Source organism: Hemicordylus capensis, chromosome 4 (assembly GCF_027244095.1).
Source record: "Hemicordylus capensis ecotype Gifberg chromosome 4, rHemCap1.1.pri, whole genome shotgun sequence".
Taxonomy (NCBI): Eukaryota; Metazoa; Chordata; class Lepidosauria; order Squamata; family Cordylidae; genus Hemicordylus; species Hemicordylus capensis.
The window spans coordinates 5,237,108-5,257,885 of record NC_069660.1 but is presented as its reverse complement, the minus strand read 5'-3'; the positions used below and the strand labels follow the sequence as shown (position 1 = coordinate 5,257,885).

At 47.5% G+C, this 20,778-nt stretch overlaps 1 protein-coding gene across 4 annotated transcripts in view; it reads left to right on the top strand.

The window, feature by feature from the left end:
* Positions 1 to 9,483: 9,483 nt before the first annotated feature.
* Positions 9,484 to 20,778, top strand: part of HM13 (histocompatibility minor 13) — a 32,570-nt gene continuing 21,275 nt past the window's right edge. The window contains exons 1-4 of one of the 4 annotated variants that reach the window (XM_053247693.1): positions 9,484 to 9,771; positions 11,844 to 11,942; positions 12,872 to 12,981; positions 19,263 to 19,345. In XM_053247693.1, coding sequence (XP_053103668.1) covers positions 9,589 to 9,771; positions 11,844 to 11,942; positions 12,872 to 12,981; positions 19,263 to 19,345 — 475 coding nt within the window. In that variant the 5' untranslated portion in view covers positions 9,484 to 9,588. Of the gene's footprint in view, positions 9,772 to 11,843; positions 11,943 to 12,871; positions 12,982 to 19,262; positions 19,346 to 20,778 lie in introns of those variants that run through there. The other 3 variants (XM_053247695.1, XM_053247694.1, XM_053247696.1) reach the window with 3 other exon arrangements.

The window sequence follows — 20,778 nt, the reverse complement described above, 5'->3', positions numbered from 1 at the left end:
ATTTTCCCTAGATACGCCTCTGTCCCCACCCCGCACTGCTCTCTACATAAAGCAAAGATTGCAAAGGCACCTCCAGTCTCCAGCAGTGCACTCTCATCCCAAGGGAAAGAACCCCCACCACGCCGCTGCTCATGGAACCTCTCAGAGTTTGGAGAAGTTGGGAGCCTCTAACAAGAGGTCCATCATTCCGGAGCTGCATCAGCCTCTTGTTTGAACTGTGCCACCTGCTCTGACCCTGCTAAACCCTCCGGTCTGCTATGCAGGTGTATGGGAGATCAGCTTGGGCACAGCCACACTTTGCTCTTAGACCGCTGGCCTCATTTGAGTCTCCGCCAGCTTGGGGCCGGGACATCTCGGTGAGTGGAAAAGCTACCTGAGGCAGCAATATTCTGTTGAAGGGTGCCAGTCAGGAGCATGCAATATTGGAGTTGTACCCCACATCTTCTTCTTATTTATTTATTTATTTGTTTGTTTATTTATTTGCTTTTTATACCGCCCTTCCAAAATGGCTCAGGGCAGTTTATAATAAAACAAACCATTAAAACAGTAAAGAGCTAAATAAAAAATTAAAAAACAATATAACAACAATTAACAATTTAAAAAAACATTTTAAAACAACAATTAAACAATCGCAGTAATTAAAACCCTGAAACCAGGTTAAAATATTAAAACCCATTTAAAAACCCTGGAATGCAGGGCCAAACAAATACGGTTTAAGGGATCTCCTGAAGGCTAATAGAGAATTAAAATTACAGATTGCCTCAGGGAGCACATTCCACAGCCCCAGAGCAGCTACAGAGAAGGCCCACCTCTGAGTCGCCACCAGACGAGCTGGTGGTAACTGGAGACGTGGTAACTGGCCTCCTCAGATGACCTTAATGTACGGTGGGGATCTTGCAGAAGAAGGCGCTCTTCAGCTTGGGGGCAAGAATCCTGGGGTGCAGCATCTCTCAGACCATCAAGTGCATCCTCTTGGAGTAGCAAGGCAAGAGGTCCTGCTGGGCAAGCCCTGGATTTAACTCCGGCATGATGGAATTGCTGCACGTATTCTGTGAGGGGAAGAGTAGGCAGCCTGGGTGAAGCCATGAGATGGTCCCTTATCTCTGTCATCTACCCCCCCCAGCCCCCCCCCATCAGAATTTAGACTGAAAGCTCCATGGGGCAGGTGCCTGTAGAAAGGCATGTATTACAGTCTGCATCGTTCCAGGATTCCGTCACACTGTGGAGTGACCAAGGAACAGAACCCAGATATGCGGACAGGACCAGGGATAGTTCCCAATGGCTAGGGTCACTACTGGGGACAACTGCCCCTGCTAACGGGCTCCTTTTAAAGGGGCAATTCTCTCCCATTTAGCAGGAGGAGAACCACTGACCCTTCTCAACCCCAGCACAGCATCCTTCCAGTTCCTGGTGTCTGCCATATATTTCCTTTTAGACTGTGAGCCCTTTGGGGACAGGGAACCATCTTATCTATGTAGACTGCTTTGAGCACTTTTTTTTTTTGGAAAAGTGATAGAATAAATATTTGTATTTATATTATATTTATAAACTGAAAACATAGGGAGCTGCCTTGTGCTGAGTCAGACCATCTATCTCAGTCTTGACTACCCAGACTGGCAGTGGCTTCTCCAAGGTTGCAGGCCGAAATCTCTCTCAGCCTTATCTGGAGATGCTGCCAGGGAGGGAACTTGGAACCTTCTGCATGCAAGCAAGCAGATGCTCTTCCCAAAGCGGCCCCATTCCTTAAGGGGAATACCTTACAGCACTCACCTGCAGTCACCCATTCAAATGCAAACCAGGGTAGACCTTGCTTAGCAAAGAGGACACTTCATGCTTGCTACCACAAGACCAGCTCTCCTTTAAATGAATGGCAATGCTCTTGTGTAGCGCCCATCCACTTCAGTGGGGCTTATACCGGAGAATGTACCAGTGGATTGTGTCCAGTGGAAAGAACATAATCTCAGGCGAAAGGCCAGATCTGGAAAAAGTAGAACCAAAGTTCCCTTGAGCCCTTTATCTCCGTTCTTAGACTGAAATGTGAAATGATGAATAATCCCTTCTTGGGCCTTTAAATAGATTGTCGGATTTCTTCTTCTTCAAGATAAATGTAAAAAGAGCCCAACTCTCTCTCTCTCTCTCTCCTGGGCTCTGCTTCCATTCAGAATTTTGACAGGGTCACGAGAACAGTCAGTAGGCAAAGGGCAAAATACATTGCACGGGGATATTTTGGCAGTGGGGAAGTAGGAGAGGATGTGAAAGACAAATAAACTTCACTACATGTTCAGAAATCCATTAGTAACAACAACAACAGCAACAACAGATATTTATATACTGCTTTTCAACAAAAGTTTCCAAAGCGGATTACATAGAGAAATAACCAATCAATGAATGAATAAGAAAGATGGATGCAGAGAACATCAGATCCTGCCTAGGCTGTTCTTCCATCTGCCTCTCGCTGTGCCTCCCTTAAAGACCACTCTCTGTGGGGACCACAGCAGTCAGCCAGGAGGATCCCCAAAGCAAGCGGTGCTGTTGCGTGAAGGTGATGGCCACCCCTCCCCATCTGTCCATAGCAAAGGTATCCTAGGAAGACTTTTCTCAGGAATGTGGGCTGGCCATTGCTTTGTTAGGCTGATAGTCCAGGAGGCTGTAGATGCGTCTGAATGTCTCCTGAATGAGGGAGGGAGCTAGAAAGCTCTTGTATGGTGGCACAGGCCTCCACTTGATGGGAGGGGCCCTGGTGTGAGTGTGTGAAAAGAAGTCCCTGGGGGCAGGGGCGTAACTATCATAGGGCAAGGGGAGACAGTTGTCTGGGGGCCCACTGCCTTGTCACATGACTGACTCCCCCAGCCGCGCACCCACCTGGGCTTCCTTCAGTTGTATTCATCCTCCGAAATGGATGTGAGTGTTAAGACCTGGAGCAACCAGAACAGCAGGTCTTTCTCTAGGACCATTCAATGACTTGCATTTCAGATTTCTTTACGTCATGAGCTGAGCTTCAGTGAGGGAGGGCATTTTAAAATCTTGTCTCTGGGCCCACTCCAGCCTTGCTACGCCCCTGCCTGGGGGCGGGCAGGCAGGCAGGCAGGCAGGTTCTGTGTGAGACAGAGACTGAGTTGTGAGAGACTGCAGTTGAGAGCTGAAACAACTGGGGAGGCTTGACACACAGGGCTTCTACTCCCAATCTCCTTCAGAAGAGAGTGTGTGCTTTCAGACACCAGCCAAATTTACCCCAAAGTCCATCCAAGATCCTTGGAAGCACTCCACACACAAATTGGGCTTCATCTTGTGAATTCTAGCTTAACCCGAGGTATTTCTGGATTTTTAAAATGCTGGTTTTAAGCTACTTTTTCTGAAAATGATGGAGCAAATAAGGAGAGGCACTGATGTAGAATTATTAGCATAAGAAGAGGGATGTTCTCTTTAGAAATGGAGATATCGGTCTTTAGGAAGCTCTCCCCCGCCCCCATTGGCTAGAAGGAAAACACGGAGCATGCCATGTGAACTTGTTTCAAATCAAAATCCAAGAGCAGAGCAGAGGGGCTGCTTCCCTCAATGCCACAAGTGTCGTTTGAAGTGGCTTCGCTTAACATTTACCCCAAAGCATTAAGCCATGTGCAAAAAATGTGCAGAATTTTCTCTCTGGAGAGCTGATGTATCCTGTTGCTGCTTGTAGGAATACTCTATTTCAATTCCATCTAATGAACTGTTATTTCATCTGCCATTTCAGTTCCAACCCCTGCAAAGAGGCACCTTTTAACATGGTGATTCTCTTTTATTTAGCAGGGGGAGAGTAACTGGCCCTCTCCACCCCCAGCACAGTACCTCCAGTGACTGTTGCTGGTGTCTATCTTATGTTTCTTTTTAGTTTGTGAGCCCTTTGGGACAGGGATCCATCTTGTTTATTCATTATTTCTCTGTGTAAACCACCCTGAGCCATTTTTGGAAGGGCAGTATAGAAATTGAATAAATAAAATATAAATAAATAAATAATACTCAACTGGTATATTTGTAATGAAACCAAATTATTCAGACACCATACATCCTCCAGAGGAAGCCAGAATGCATGCATGTATTCATTCATTTGTTTGTTCGTCCGATTTCTATACCACCCTTCCAAAAATGGCTCAGGGCGGTTTTACACAGAGAAATAATAAATAAATAAGATGCTGAATGCAAGTAGTATTAGAATTAGAATGCAAGTAGCACTGTACCCCTGGAACTCCTCACAGTTTGGGGAAGTGGGAAGTACTTTTAAGAGAATGTCTTCTTCTTATGAACCACACCACCCATTGAGATAATCTGGAGAGGTTCGTCTGCAGTTGCCACTGGCTTGTCTGGTGGCTACTCAGAGACAGGCCTTCTCCGTTGCTGCCCCGAGGCTTTGGAACACACTTCCTGCAGAAATAAGAACTGCCCCATCTCTTACTACTTTTAAAAAGGCAGTCAAGATGAATTTGTTCACCCAGACTTTTAATTAGATATTGTTTTAATTGTGTTTTTAATAGTTTTAATGTTTTAAATTTTAAATTGTAATGTTTTAACTTTTTTGTTGTTGTTATCGTTTTGTTGTAAACCCCTCAGAGACTTGCATTTTGGGCGGAATACAAATGTGTTAAATGAAATAAAGAAAGAAAGTATATGTAAAGGTATACTGCCCCTAGACAGAGAGCTCTATTTTGCTAGCATCATGGTTAACATGCACTGATAAGCTTATACCTCTTCATCAGTTTGTCTGCTTGGAGTCTTTCACAAGGGTGTAGCAATTGGTGCTACCTCTTTGGAGTGACACAATCTGCCCATTTCTCTTGGAAAAGACATCTCAATTGAAGGCTCTCACTATTTTTCCACAAGTAGTAATTCCACAAGTTAATTGATGACCTGCATCTGTGAAGGAACTATACCAAATCAATCACCACAAACAGAACCTTCATATCGCCAGAAGACCACTCAAAGGGCTACTGTATACTTTTGACATTTGACAGGGACAAGCCATCAGATGTGCATGAGTGTGTGAACCAGGCGCAGAGCATGGATATCAAGATCTGAGGAAATAAATCTAATACCTGCACATCATGCTCTGGTAAAAAGCACAGCAACAGGGGTGCTTTTTACAGGAGGTGATGGGGCTGCTGTAGAGAGTGCTCTGGTCATGAAGGCTGCCTCGACCCCTCTTGGAGATGGGGTGTAGCTCATCGGTAAAGCTGCTGCTCTGCATGCAGAGGGTCCCAGGTTCAGTTCCTGGCATCTGCTGCAGGTAGGGCTGGGGAAAGACTCTTGCCTGAAAGCAGAAACCCTGGAGAGCTGCTGCCAGTCAGTGCAGACAGTACTGAACTAGATGATGGGCCGAAGGTCTGACTCAAGAGAAGGCCGTTTCCTATGGATCTATATGGAATGGTACATAGGAACATAGGGAGCTGCCATCTCTTCAGCTAGAGATGTTGGAGATCAAACCAGGGACTTTCTGCGGGCAAAGCAGGTACGCTCTTCCTGCCTGGGAGTCATAGCCCTCCTGATTTCCACCATTTAGGAATATAGGAAGCTGCCATATACTGAGTCAGACCCTTGGTCCATCTCGCTCAGTATTGTCTTCACAGACTGGCAACGGCTTCTCCAAAGTTGCAGGCAGGAGTCTCTCTTAGCCCTCTCTTGGAGATGCTTCCAGGGACAGGACTTGGAACCTTCTGCTCTTCCCAGAGTGGCTCCATCCCCTGAGGGGAAGATCTTCCAGTGCTCACACTTCTGGTCTCCCATTCAAATGCAACCAGGGCAGACCCTGCTTAGCTAAGGGGACAAGTCATGCGCGCTACCATAAGACCGGCTCTCCTCTCCTGGTTTTCAGGGTCGCTTAGAAAGGTAGTCTTAGGTGTGGAAAAACAGCAAACCAAGTCAGTAGTCGCCACAGATTGCTGAGTAACAGAGGAGGCCAAAGAACATGAGGAGCATGAGGTCGGGAGATGCTGAGGAGGAAACAATAACACAGCCAGCTTGCCAGCGACCTAGAAGGGGAGGGAGGATACACAAGGAAAACACACATTCCAGCCAATTTTCCAGAGCTCTTTGGCTTCCTTCCAGCCAAACATGGAACATTTGATTTCACTTACAATGCCATTTCACTGGGGACCTGTTCCCCCACTCACTTTGCAGATGGTGACCAGGCGGATCGGGAAAGCAGAAGGTTCTAGAGAAGCAAGAGGAATACTGGGTTTGCATATTCTGACATAACCATTGAAATTGGACTGTATGGATGTGGCACCTCCTGGGAATCTCTTAGTGCAAAATGGCTGTTTCCCACATGGTGCAGCTGATTTCAATCACACCACAATTTCTGGTGTGTGTGTGTGTGTGTGCGTGCATGCATGTGTGCAGTGGCAATTTGAGATCAGTCAGACGATGGGAAGCTTCAAGCAAACAGCTTCCCACGAGGTACAGCACCCCAAGGGTTTCATTTTCCGGTAGCACTTATGCATGAATCCAGCAAAGGAAGAACTGATGGTGATTATTCCTCAGGTCATTCACACTGAAATTGTTGTTTCTTTGTTGAATTTGTGCCTGTCTCAAAACCTCTCCAAAAAAGGGTCACAATCTGAAGTGAAGAAATTGGTAGTTTTGGTGGGTAGCAGATATCTCTCTTGGAGAGCAGTAAGAGTAGAAGTAATGTATTTGGTAATGGCAGAGATTTGAGTTGCTCTTATTATATATTATTTTTTGTAGTGCCACCCATGCACATGGTGCTGTATAAAGAATGAGAGAATAGATCGCTGCCCCAAGAGGCTTACAATCTAGATACTGACACAGGGAAGGGAAGGAAATGAAAGCATAAGAACAAAAGAAGAACAGCCCTGCTGGCTCAGGTGCAAAGCCCATAGGAACATAGGAACATAGGAAGCTGCCATATACTGAGTCAGACCATAGGTCCATCTAGCTCAGTATTGTCTACACAGACTGGCAGCGCCTTCTCCAAGTCCAGCTTCTCCCATCTAGTCCAGCATCCTGCTTCACACAATGGCCCACCAGATGCCTCTAAGAAGAGATACATGCATGCCCTCTCTCTTGCTGTTGCTCCCCTGCAACTGGTATTGAGAGGCATCGTGCCTGCCTATAGCCACCAGACTAGTAGCCACTGATAGACTTGATGTCCATGAATTTGTCTAAGCCCTTTTAAAGCCATCCAAGCTAGTGGCCATCACCGCATCACAAAGCAGTGGTAAATAGGGGAAGAAGATGCAAACATTTCAGATATATATATATATATATATATATATATATATATATATATAAGCTTCAGTTATAATATGGTATGGGGACTAAGGTGTTAGTTAGGTGTTAGTTAAGGTGTTAGTTTAGTTCAAAAGCATTATGGGAAAGGTGGGTCTTAAGTAGGGATTTAAAGGAAGGAAGAAGAGGCCTCATGCAGGCATTTCTGGAAGACGTTCTAGACATCAGGGGCAACAAGGGAGAAAGAGCAGAGCAGGAGACCTTTGGATGTGGAGTGTGGCAGGGGGCTGGAGGAGTGAAGGTGCCACGGAATAGGAGCTGTGAGGCTGCTGAGGGCAGAGTTCTCTTTCGTGACTGTGGACCAAGTCAATGCTGTGGGTTTGTGCTGCCCTCTAGAGGCTGTGGGGCTTAATAGACGTTCACTCCCTTCTTCCACCATTGACATGCAAAGGGAGAATTAGACTTTACCAAGAGGTTTGATTTTATTCATTCAGGCTTGAATTGAGACAAGGATTTTCTTATCACCAATGACTGCTGCTGTTAATTGCAGGAGTCCTCAGATATTGTTGGACTACAACGCCTATTACTATTTCCATGGTTTATATACTGCTTTTCAAAAACAGAATAAGAATAAGAAGCAAGAATAAGAAAGGAGAAATGGTCCCCTGCCCTCAAAGGGCTCACCATCTACATATACAATAGCCACTAGTGCAGTGGTTCCCAACCAGGGTCCCTCCAGATGTGTACTGAAGTACAACTCCCCCATCATCCCCAGCTGGGATGCTGAGAGTTGAGGTTCAGCAACATCTGGAGGCACTCTGGTTGGGAACCACTGCACTAGAGGGAAGCTGTGCTGGGGCTGGATAGGGATCACTCCCCTCATCCCCAGGCACTTTGGCCATTGTTGCTGAAAATGGGAGTTGTAGTCCAGCATTAAACAACTTTAAGTTTTACACATAATTCAGTCGTCAAACAATAGCTCTTGCATTTCATTGTGGTTTGGTATATATATATATTCTTTTGAGCAACAGCAGGATAGAGGGCATGCCCTCCACACTGTTCCCTCTAAGGTGTGAGCACGTGTGCTTGCTCACAAGTTTTCTGATGTCCCCTCCGCTGATTTTAGACCCTCCTAGAGGAACAAGCCAACAGCCCTCCAATGGGGAGGCAGGGCTACCCATTTTGCACGGCGCCCCTTAAAGCTGGGCGCTCTAGGTGACTGCCCACTGCCCAGGCCACCTATATGGTTGGGCTGCTGGCCCTGGCAGTGCGAAGAACGCCAGCCATATGAACCTGCCCTAGCCTGAACGTGTAGGCCAGAGGTCCTCTGCAGGGTGCCCAATGGAGGAGGTGAGGTCAAGCAGTTGGCAATGAGATGGGGGGGCCTTTCCAAGAAGTGGCAGCACCCCATTTGCGGAAGGCAGAAGGCAACCCTTTACCCTTTAAAGGGCACGCCCAAGCCCTTCGATTCTCCAAGGCTTTAAGCAGCGTTGGGGCCTATTAAGTATTGTTGCTGCCACACTGATTTTGTATGTGGGTTGTTCTCCTCCCCGCCCCAGTCTTCCAGCTTTCTGGTTTTCACATCTTCCTTCTTCACTGGTTCTGGCTTTCTCCCGGCTCGGCAGCTTTGCATGGGCTTTCCGTGGAAACAAATGACAAGAAGGAAAAGCCTCCGTGGAGCGAAGTGACCGCAAAAGAACAGCAGGGGCCACTTCAGGGTCCCTTGCAACAGGGATTCCCCGAGGCTGCGGACTACAACTCCCAGCATCCCCAGCTGCAACGGCCTTTGGCAAGGGATTGTGGGAGTTGTAGTCGCCAGCGTCTGCGGACCACGGACTCGCCTCCTCTCCCAGCTCTGCAAGGTCCGTTATTGACTTCAGGCCCCCAGAACTGCACGCAGGAGCCGCCCGCCGACAGCGGGGCGAGGCAGGGGTCCCGCGTGCCAAAGAATGCATTTATTTATTTATTTATGTACTTGTTTTGTTTTATTTAGCATATTCTTTATACCGCCCCAAACTGACGTCTCTGGGCGTTTTGCCACAAAACGAAATAAAGGAGGTTGAAACAAATATAACCCCCCAGCATGGCCGGGCAGGGCAGGGCAGGGCAGGGGGGCTGCGGCGGGCGCCCCCCACTCACTGGCAGGCCGCCCGGGGCGGAGTCTGGGAGGGGGCGGTGCTGCTCTTCGGGCCCCGCGCCCTGCGGGCTCCTTAGCAACGGAGGCCGGGCGCGGTATCCAGGGGGCGGCTCCGAGGCCGGCCGCGCACGCGCCAAGAGGCGCTTCCGGCTCTTAAGGGAACGTGTCCCTGGGTGCTGGCGAGGCTTCTTCTGCCGGGCCGGAAGTGCGGACTGTGTTGGGGACTGGAGGCAATGGAGCAGGCCGAAGCGCACAACGGCAGCGGGGCCGCCGACTCCCCCTCGGTGGGGCCGGCTGGGGCCCGGCCCCCCGCCACCCCCGAGGGCATGGCGCTGGCCTACGGCAGCCTGGTGCTGATGGCCCTCCTGCCCATCTTCTTCGGGGCGCTGCGCTCCGTCACCTGCGCGAAAGGGAAGGTGAGAGGCACGGCCGGCGGGTGGGTGGCGGGGAGGAAGAGGATGGAAGGAAGAAGGCCGGTCGGCTGCCCGCCCCCCCCCGCCCCGGGGCAAAGCTAGGAGGAGGGGGGAAGGCCTCCGCATGGAGAATTGCCAGGTGGAACTCACTGCCACAAGACAGTCGTCGGATAAGACTGTGTTGCTCTGTGGCTCGTGGTGTTGGGCGAGGCGGGTGAGGGTATGTGGAGGGGTCTGCTGGTTGGGATCAAGCTGGAACTTCCAGCAGCGCTCCTTTTCTGGAAGGGCTGGACTGCTCGATGGAGCCATTCTGCTCGGAGGCAGCAGGCTGTCTCTGTATGCCCGAGAGGGTAGAGCTGCCCCTTTCACAGCCACCAGATATTCTTTTGTTTGCTTAGTGTTTCCTTCCCCCGACTTTCTCCCTGCAGTCTTGTGTGTCTCCCCCTGCCGTGTCCACACCTCAACCTCTCTCTCACTCACACTCTTAAAGAGTGGAGACCACTTCTGCTGCATGGCCTGCTTCCCTGCCTCTCAGTGGCAACATGCTCTTCACACACATGCATGTTGTGCTCTTGTGTGTGGTTGGGGTACATCTAGGTCCTCACTGCACATACCCTTCCTGTGTTGATTCTTGGGTGTGCTTGCATAAACTACTTCCTCTTGGCATGCATGTGGGGCTAACAGTAAGCCCTTTGTGTGCATACTTGCATGTTATGGTTGGTGCCCCACGGTCTCTTCCTTCCAAAGCTGCTCTGTGCCTTTTTCTTGGCCTCTGCTGCATTTGGAGGCTGCCATCCACTCACCCCTGCTCCTGCAGTCAAGCATCCCTCATGCTTTCCCCCTTCCTCCAAGTTGGACGAACAGCTTTTTTTGGTGAAGTAGATCTGGCCCACTTTCTACAAAGCTTTCTTTGCTCCAAGTATGTGCCCTGAGGGAGAGTTTGCAGGGTGTAACTAGAATGCAAGCTCTTGACGTGTTAATAGCCAAGAGGGCCAAGCTGAAAAACAAGCCCTTCCTCTAGACACTTGACTGCTGTCTCAAGCTGGTGGTTGTGACCAGCTGTGTGCTGAGGAGGATGCCAGAAAACTTTCGTAAGGGTTGTGTTTTGCATAAGCTGCACCAGGGTCTTCCTGAACATTTCTTTGCCATGTAAAGTTGCAAATATGTGGAGGCTATGAAAAATGGGGACAGTCACCTTAAGTGGTGCAGTGGGGAAATGCTTGACTAACAAGCAGAAGTTCAAATCCCCGCTGGTATGTTTCCTAGACTGGGAAACACCTATATCGGGCAGCAGCGATATAGGAAGATGCTGAAAGGCAGCAGCTTATATTTGTGGGAGGAGGCAATGGGAAACCTCTCCTGTATTCTACCAAAGAAAACCACAGGGCTCTGTGGGTGCCAGGAGTCGAAATCGACTTGATGGCACATTTTGCTTACAAAATGGGGTGGGAATTGTTCACTACTGAAGTAGATAAATTTGAAAGTGGGTAACAATAGTAATCATGCTAATATATTGAACTAAAAAGTTCTTTGCTGGCTATATAACTTTCCTGAGATATTTCTTGCTATAAGCTATTGTGATGGTCACTGGCATAAATCATTTCACAGAGAGGGCAGGTACTGATTATAATCCAGGATAATCCGAAATGTTGCTTGTGCAGAGGTGGTATAACTCAGTCTTGCAAACCAGTTCATAGCCTCCAAATTTCCACTTGCCCACACATGTCCCTGTTGGTCATTTGGGCACCTTGTTGGTGTGAAAGCGAGAGAACGAACTTGGCTTGCAAAAGTGTTTTACTTTGCTGATCTTCATGCAATGCGTTCTGGTGGGGAGCTTAACATGCTTCTCAAGACTGAATGCAGTTGACGCCTGATTAGCCAGCATTCCTGGGGCCTGTAAATGCTGGTGTAGGTGGGCACTGGGGCAAATAATTTACCTTGCAGCGAAGCAGAGAAGAGACTCCTGGTCACTGTGCAGGTGACAGGCTCTCTTTCCATCTCTGCCTCTACAGTTCTGAACAGCTTTCTTTCCACCTTAAGGCAGTGGGCTGACATCTGGCCAATTTCTCTCTTAGAATGCCTCTGATATGCCGGAGACCATTACCAGTCGTGATGCTGCTCGCTTTCCCATCGTTGCCAGTTGTACTCTTCTAGGCCTCTATCTCTTCTTCAAAGTAAGTAAAACCACTCAGGATCTGGATGCAGTCTTTTGCTGGCCAGTGGCCGAATCAGCAGTGACACTTTGTGAGTGTGGGGGGAGTGCTGAAACTTCTGGAGAGGGCAGGTGGGAGGACTCTTCCTTTCCAGTTACAGCTTGTGGCTACCAGACTGGAGTGCAGTGCTAGGTGGGGAGAGTTGGGTGCTTCTCACTCTGGGGACCAGGGATCCTGGAATACTGGGCCTGCAGCATTCAGGTGTATGCTGGATTCACTCTGATCCCCTCAGCAGCTTTTTCCTCTCCTAGTGTTCAGTCAATAGATATCTGCAATCTGATGTCTGTAGCTTTCAAAATGATGTGCAGTGCCAGCAGACTCTTGTCTTGCCCTGTAAGGCTCCTCATTTGGGGTAGAGCTGGCCCCACATTCTTTCACCAGACATTGTGTGTGTGTGTGTGTGTGTGTGTGTGTGTGTGTGTGTGTGTGTGTGTTGCTCTGTGGCTTTTGCATTTCCACTCCTTGCCAGTAGATGGCCCTGGCTATTGGTCTTTTTTCTAAATTCCTTTCTAAAGCCATTTCCTCCCTCTTAACTTATTTTATTCATTATTTATTTATTACATTTATAAACCGCCCCATCCAAAGGCTCTGGGTGGTGTACAGCTTTAAAAAAGACATAAAAACACACAATTCAAAACACAGTGCTAACACTCCTCTTAAGGTGTTCAATGGGATCTGTTGCCCTCAAATGAAGTAATTGCCATACTTAGTCACTATCCAAATTGCATATTTAGTGCATCAATATCAATCAGGGTGTGCCTTTCTTCCCTCCCCCTCCCCAAGCGTGAGTAGGGGCTAGCCCAGCCCCTAACCAATCAGAATAGCTTACAGGCACCTATTCTGACAAATAGCCAGCAAACCAGGCCAACCCGGATTGTTTGATTTCCCAGATTCCATTTAGGCAGGCTGATCAGAATCTCTGGAGATCTGTATGCAAAATGGGAGCAACATCTTATATTCAAAATGGGAGCAGTCTACAAGCAAATGGAGTTCAGGACAGGTAGGAGCCTTCGCTACTAAGGATGTGCATGAGCTGACAGACAGCCAGTTCAGCAGCGGGGGGGTGTGTGTTACCTCTAAGGAGCAGGGAGGGTGCTTTCCCCCCGCCACACATTTCCCCCGCTGACGCAGTGCCCCAAAACCTCTGGTGCGGGGCAGCAGCGTACCTTCTTACCACCCTGGTCAGCGTCAGACTGGGAAATGGGGGGGGGTGTTCAAGAGCACCCTCCCTGCTCCTTAAAGGTTAGGGATGAGCCTGGACCGGTCCGGAGGCCATTCTGAAGGCCTCCGAACTGGTCTGGACATGAGGGCGGTCCGGCACTGGTGTGTGGGGCTCTTTAAGGGCGGGGGAGGGTGTACTTACCCCCCCTGCCACATTTCCCCCGCTGGTGCGTTCATTTTGGAAAGCTTTTGGGGCATCAGGATACCTCCCTGCTGCCCCTTCCCCCAGTCATCGGCAAAAAAAGCTTTTTGTGAGTGCGCACATTGCGCGCGCACGTCACGTCTCTACGACGCGCACGTGATGCGGAGACGTGACGTGTGCAAAAGCCTTTTTGAAGCTTTTTGCCGACGACTGGGGAAAGGGGTGCCAGGGAGGTATCCTGCTGCCCTAAAAGCTTTCCAAAACGAACGCGCCGGCAGGGGAAACGCGGGGGGTGGGGTTTAAGTACACCCACCCCCACCCTTAAAGAGCCCCCCACACCAGTGCCGGACCGCAGCTCTGTGGTTCCGTGCGCATCCCTATTAAAGGTACCCCCCTCCCACAGGACTGCCTTGGACATCTGGAAAAGGACCTCCGAACCAGTTCATGCACATCCCTGCTGGCTACCTTTTTCCAGAGGGAAGCCAGCCCTTCCCTCACAGTATAGTGGATTTTTCCAGCATTCCCTGGGAGCTCTTTTCTTTTCCTTTTTAAAAATGGCACTAGCAAATCTTGGCAACATTCAGAGGTCTAGAGAAGAGTCGGAGACATGGTGGACTGGCACTCCTCTGTGTCCTTCTTTCCTAACAAGCAAGCAGCCCCCGCTCCCGTTCTAGGACTTTAAGCAAAGCCTCTTGCTACCTCCCTTATCTTCTTCTTACTCTCTCACCTCTTTTGAGGGTGAAGCGGGGCAGGGGGAGATATAGCTTCCTATTTTATTTTATTTTAAAGGCATTTTAACTGAAATTACTAATTGGACAACTTCAAGCTTGTTTGAAATGTGTTTGTCTCTTATGCTGAAACATTTGTTTTTAGTCTTTAAAGATTCTGAGATTGCCTTCTCTTCAGGGGCAACCTAACAGGCACAGCTTGGAAACCAGACCAGTCCAAAATAGTCAAGTAGTCCTTATGCCGGTTTTTGTTTGCTGTTGTTTGTTTATTTTTGTGTTAACTTTTTTTACAAGTGGTAGTAGTATTGAAAGGAGAGGTCCTCAGCATAGGTTCTTTGGACAGGTTTGTAGGGTATAAGGCTTAATTCTCAAATCTGATAAAAGATTCTCTCAAGTAAATGTTGCATTGAACTACAACCATTTCTATACAGTTCATTCCAAGTAAAGCCTTCATGAACTCATTGGGGCTTACTCCCAAGAAACTGCTGTGTGCATAAGATTGCAGCCCAAGAACATATCCCAGAAATGTTTATATTGTGAGAGAGGGAGAAATAAGGCTGGCTTTTAAAAAAATGTATGCATGTTCATGTGTGAGAGAAGAAAGGAAACTAGAGGGCTCTGTGTGTGGCCAAATACACTGTGGTATTTTCAAGCAGTGTGTCAGCTGCTACTGGCTAATAGGCACTCAAGACTGAAAATCTCCCCTGCCTCTGCTAAGTTGATCTTCTTAGCCTAGACCTGCATGGGGAGAGGAGGAGAGGGCTGAGATTGCTAGGAGCAGGGAGAAATGGTGATAGAAGACTGGGTGGAGCTACTGAAGAGAACTGGAGGCATGGGGACTGGAGAGAAAGAGAGAGCGAGAGTGCATTGCTACGTTCCACACTTGCAATTAACCACTCTAAGGGCAGGGTTCCTTTACTCACAGCCAGCCAAGGGTGAATTTAGCATTAAATTGGCATCAAAGAGCCAGCTGCCAAGGGTTGGTGTGAACTGATGGAGATTTTGATTGAGGCAAGTAAACTACTTTACAGATGGGCTGGTGATTCACTACTTTTTAACTTAGGGCTGGGTCTGCCTACTGTTAGCCCTGCCTGTGGTTACCCTTGGCTCCCTCCCCCAGCCCCAAGAAGCAGCAGCTGCCACTGGCTCAGCTTGAACTGCTTGCACTCTGGACCAGTTCATATGTTACGTTAACTTCCGATATATCAAATGGTTCATGTCAGGGACCACTTGCAAGAGCAGCGGGACGTATTGGGGGAGAGGTTTTTGCAGGGCAGCAGATCAGCTTCAGTAAAGAGGGAAGTCTCTTGAGCACCCCGCTCATATGATCTTTAGTATTGTATGACACTGCATGCGCACGAACACACCCATACACTCTATGATATTGGGTAAGGGTTAAGCAGAACCAGGATACCACATGCAAAGGTTTTGATGGAGTGGAAAATAAATCCCTTCTACTCTGGTAAGAATGTAGAGTGAATCATGGCATCCAGAAGGAATTCTTCAGTCTCTTCCAGATATGTATCAGGGCCTCCGTTGCTGCTGCTTTGGCATACATAGAGACCTCTGAGCAGATCGTCCTCCTGGTTGGTCTAGGCCTCCCCTGAAGCTTCCAACTAGCCAAATGGGTGGCAGTATGGCTGGCCTCCAGGTTTGGAAGCTGTGTCCTGAACCTGGCCCTGGAATCTGTTCTGGCCCTGTCTGAATTCTTCCCCATCCCTAACCGAAGTGGCTGGGCTGGAGAAGGCCTCTGCCAGAAGCCCTGCAGGTGCCAGGACTGGTCTGATGCTGTATTATGACTACTTGCTGTTTATTGTGCCTATTGCTAGCTAAATATAAAATATGAATAAGCCATAAAATGTATTAAAGAGCATGACATCCTCTAAGTTACTTCCCATTTAAAGGCCGTCTTGGGATTGGCCATTGCAGAATAATTTCATCAGTAACTGGGAAATGGGGTTTCCTGTGCAGGAAACCCAGTTGCAACATTTGCATCTTGGATGTGTAGATAAGCTGCACCTGAAGTCAGGAACATTAAGGCCTTTTGCCTCCACAAGTAACACATGTAGGAATGATCAGGGGGCAGAGAAGTGATCTAGAAACAACTGAAGATGGACAGATCTAGAAAATCTGAGAGAAAGCTGTGCAAATTTCCTGGGAGAGAAGAATGAGATCTTAGCTGTGATGCTGGTCAGAGACGGTTTTAAGCAGGAAGAGACATGTTGATCCAGCACAGTTACCAACATCCGGATTAACACCATGCTGGTGCAACAGCTTTTTCTGCTGTGTGATAGGAGTACATTTATTGGTGATTCCCTCCTTCTATCTGCAACCCTCTCTTGAGGACCCTCTGGAACATATTTTTGGGAGCCACAGAGGGCTGTAAAGATAACAGGGTGGGTTGCCAAAAGTTGCACACACCCTCATGTATGTCAGAAATGCTGTTGTGTTGATCTGGATGTTGACCAGTATGGCTATGACTCAAGAAGTGCACTCTGACAGAAGCCATCCTGAATGACCTCAACTAGCAGCCTCAAATGCACTTGAAACAGTAGAACTGAATTGGTTTCAAGCTGAAAAGGAGGATATGATGTCAGATTGGCATTGCCACGGTTGACTCTGCAATCAATTCCTTCTGACTTCTGCAGTCTTATCTGCCCAGCTATGAGTTCTAAGAAGAGCTGGCTTGGAAACCTGAGGGCCACTTCATACAAGATGGAAGCTCTTCATATAGGAAGATGCAACTGTGTGACTAGTTAACACATCACCAATAGCTACTTGCTCGTATGTGTACTTGACACATGGGACAAGAGGCACACTGATTTCATTTTCCCCAAAGCAAGTCCCAGTGAATTCAGTGAGACTTTGCTTCCAAATGAATGAGAATGAAAAAATTAAACCATTGAACCCACTGGAACGTGTTCACAAAGCTGGTATAGCATAGCGGTGAAGGCTGAGTTGCAAATGGAGACTTTCCTGGTTCAAATCTCACCTCTCGCTGGGTGCTGACTGAAGTGGACATAGACAAATTGCTCCCTCTTGGCCTCAATTGCAACGTAGTGATAAAAATCCTGTCTTATTTTGCAGGGTTGTTAGGATTACAGCAAGATTATTGACTGAAGTGCTTTGAACACTTGAAACACTTAGTATTAATATACTTCATAACATCTTCCTTTGAGATCCACATACTAAGGGTCATAACAAAGGCTACTTGTTTCATGGTTCTATTAATGGTTACTTGGAAGCAAACCCCACTATTGTTTTAAAAAAAGTGCACAGGGTTGCTATCATTAGTGTCATGGCAAAGTCTTTGAGGCTCTTGTGGCACTTTAGCTGTAGAGAACAAATGTCACACTTAAAAGTGTTAATTGCAGAAGGGCAGAGAAAGAATATCATGATTTGAATTGCTCCTCATTAAAAGTAGTCAAAATGAAGTACTAAGTCATAAAAAAGTGTGCCATCAAGTTGGTGGTGACTCCTGGTGCCCACAGAGCCCTGTGATTGTCTTTGGTAGACTACAGGAGGGGTTTCCCATTGCCTCCTCCCACACAGTATGAGATGATGCCTTTCGGCATCTTCCTCTGTCGCTGCTGCCCGATAGAGGTGTTTCTTATAGCCTGGGAAACAGACCAGCGGGGATTCCAACCAGCAGCCTCTGGCTTGGTAGTCAAGCAGGCACGGAGCCAGCCGAGCAGCCCCTCTGACGTTGCCCCGTGCGCTTGACGTAACATGCACTGGGCATGCCAGAGCCCCGAGAGAAATCCCCTCCCCGCCTAGGAGTGAGCACTTGCCCATCCTTTTCAGGCAATGGCTCGCTCAGGCTCTTTGGATCTCGAGGCCGCACCCACTTTGTATCTGACATCCCTCTCTGGGATGTAGTAGCCTCAGCGGGGGCGGGGGGATGTTGTTTGGGGCTGTTCTGGAGCCCGAGCTATGCCCCCCTGGAGGCTTCAGCGGCCCCTACCATTGGCAACCCGGGTTCTTTGAACCCATTCGACAATGGTGGCTACGCCCTTGTAGTCAATCCATTTCCCTGCTGTGCTATTAAGTGGCTTAAGTCATAAAAAGCAGAAGTCTAAATGTGTTAAGATGGGGCTTTATTCTGATCCTAAATGTGTTTGCTTTGAAGTAAGGCTCATTGTTTTCAGCTGAGTTAACTGAAATGTATGCTGCTTCCTTTGTTCTTGTTCTTGTTATAATTATTTATTATTAATTCAATTTCTATACCACCCTTCCCAAAATGGCTTAGGGTGGTTTACACAGAAAAATAATGAATGCATAAGATGGATCCCTGTCCCCAAAGGGCTCACTATCTAAAAGAAACACAAGATAGACACCAGCAACAGTCACTGGAGGTTCTGTGCTAGTGGTGGATAGGGCCAGTTACACTCCCACTGCTAAATAGAATCACCACGTTAAAAGGTTCCTCTTTGCCAAGTTAGCAGGGCCTTTGTATCCTGCCCTTCCTGCAAGGAGCTCCAAGCTGATATTAATTGTATTAAAATAGTTAAAGCAAGAAATTTTAGACTAGTTCCATTCAATTATTAACAGCAGCTGTGGAGGGATCTGGATCCCGATTAGGACCATGGGATATTCCTAATGCAATGCATATAGTTCTCCAGAGCAACGACTTGTTGGTATGTGTGGGTTGGTGTTTGTAAGTTGGGGACTTCCTTAATGCAACACATTGTGAAGCTGTGTATGTATGGATGTTTGTAATTTTGATGTCTGTAACTTGGGGAGTGCCAGTATATTTCAAGAATCTTCTTAGTCTTTTAGACAGATTGCACAGTTAGGAAACAGTAGTAGTAGTAGTAGTAGTAGTAGTAGTAGTAGTAGTAGTAGTAGTATTCAGGGCTTAGCAAATCCCAGGCATCAGGGAGCCATGGTGCTTCGACTAGGATATCTAGTGGTAGTTATCTTTTAGAAACCTTATTATACCAAGCAACCTAGTTTCTGTTCTATGCATGTGACTTTAAAAGAAGATAAAAAGAAACCCATTTACCCTCCCCCTCTACAATGTCCATCACTACATTTGTCAAGTCTCCATTGTCTGGTCCCTAGATGCCAAAAAATAATCTAGGCCTGTATTCTGCTTTTCTACAGAAAAAGTTCTCAATACAGTTTATATTTAAAAAGGTTAAGAGAAAATGTTTTAACGAACTGTGTTTTTCCCCCTTTGCCTTCTAGATATTCTCTCAAGAGTACATCAACCTGTTGCTCTCCATGTATTTCTTTGTCCTTGGGATCCTTGCCCTTTCTCACACCATCAGGTAAAAGAGGGAGAATGGTGGGTGCTTTGAATATTGTGTTTAGTGGTTCCACAGATTTAACAAGCTAGTTTATAAACTTTGGGGTTCTGTCAAAAAACATTGGCTTTTTGTTGCTATTTAAAAGCCTCCAGGTCAGATGGCTTCATCCAGCACAACCACCCATTCTTGTTAGCTTTTTTCCCTTCACTTACAAAATTATTCCCCCTCTCGCCCCACATCCCCAATGGAATCTTTAAAAAAAGAAATTGTGTATTGTTATGGCATGAAGATATTGGAAGCATGCTCTTAAGGAATGTCTGCTAACTGGGAATTTTTGAAACTGCTGTTCCAACCCTCAATCAGTACAATCTTCCGTTCTGACCCAGATCATCTCAAATTAGAAGAGATTTGAGGCTAGAGGATGTGATGTTGGTAGCTTTTGCACAGGTGACATCATCCTTAACTCTGTAGATTCCCTTTGAGAAGCACTTCCTAGCTGTGTTGTGCATTATAAAGACTTTTTAGGGAGAGTTTTTGGCAGGATTTTTTTCTGTTAAGCAGGCTTGGGATGTGGGGGGTCTCTCTCTCTCTCTCTCTCTCTCTCTGTGCCCAACCCTAGGCAGTTTATACTCCAGCTCAGCAGGATGAGGGGAAGATCAAAATGTTCTCCTGGGTAAAGAGGTGTATAAACATTTGGCATTTGCTCCCTGGCATTCCTTCTGCTTATTGCTGTGTTCTTGCAGTGTTGAGTTTTGTTCAGTAGTTTAAAACTGACAGATTTTTATCAGCATATGTAATGGCATAGTTCAAGTCCCTTTTCCTGTCCCTTACAAACATGTCTAGTTGAGAATTTTATATTCATTTGCCAGAATGCTACCTTCTAAAATCAGGATCTCAGACATATTCTTGACAGCGTAAAGCAATTATGGCCATGGTTGCCTCTCACCCATTCCTCTCCTTTTGATGCCAAGGCTTGTTGGCTGGCTGTAGCATATCTCATTCAATACTCACATACAAACAGACCTTTTGATATTAAAACTTGGCATTATGATTCTCTGGGTGGTTCTGGGAGCCCCCCTCCCCCCGCCACACACACAGGAAGCAGCTGTAAACATGTTGCCTTCCCATCGTTTCTTGCGACAAATGAGGGCCATTGCCGTGGTCTGCATGTGAGGCGAATAACAGTTCACCAATCCTCAGGCTCTTGACTCTGTCCTCATAAACCTAATGTTGGCCTGGGCCTTTGTTTGACCTGCCCTGTAATAGCAAGCAGTTGAAGCTTAGCCCAGTCTGGCAAACAGGCCCCCACATTCTTCAAAAGAAAAGAGAATCCGCTTCTGTCCAGCTTTCCTAACCAGAAGCTAGTCTTGCCTGTCCAGCTGCCAGGGATGAGTGGCTGTTTGCAGGCCTGGTTTTAGCCAGTCTCTCGTTCTGCCTCTTCTGCTGGGTGTGCC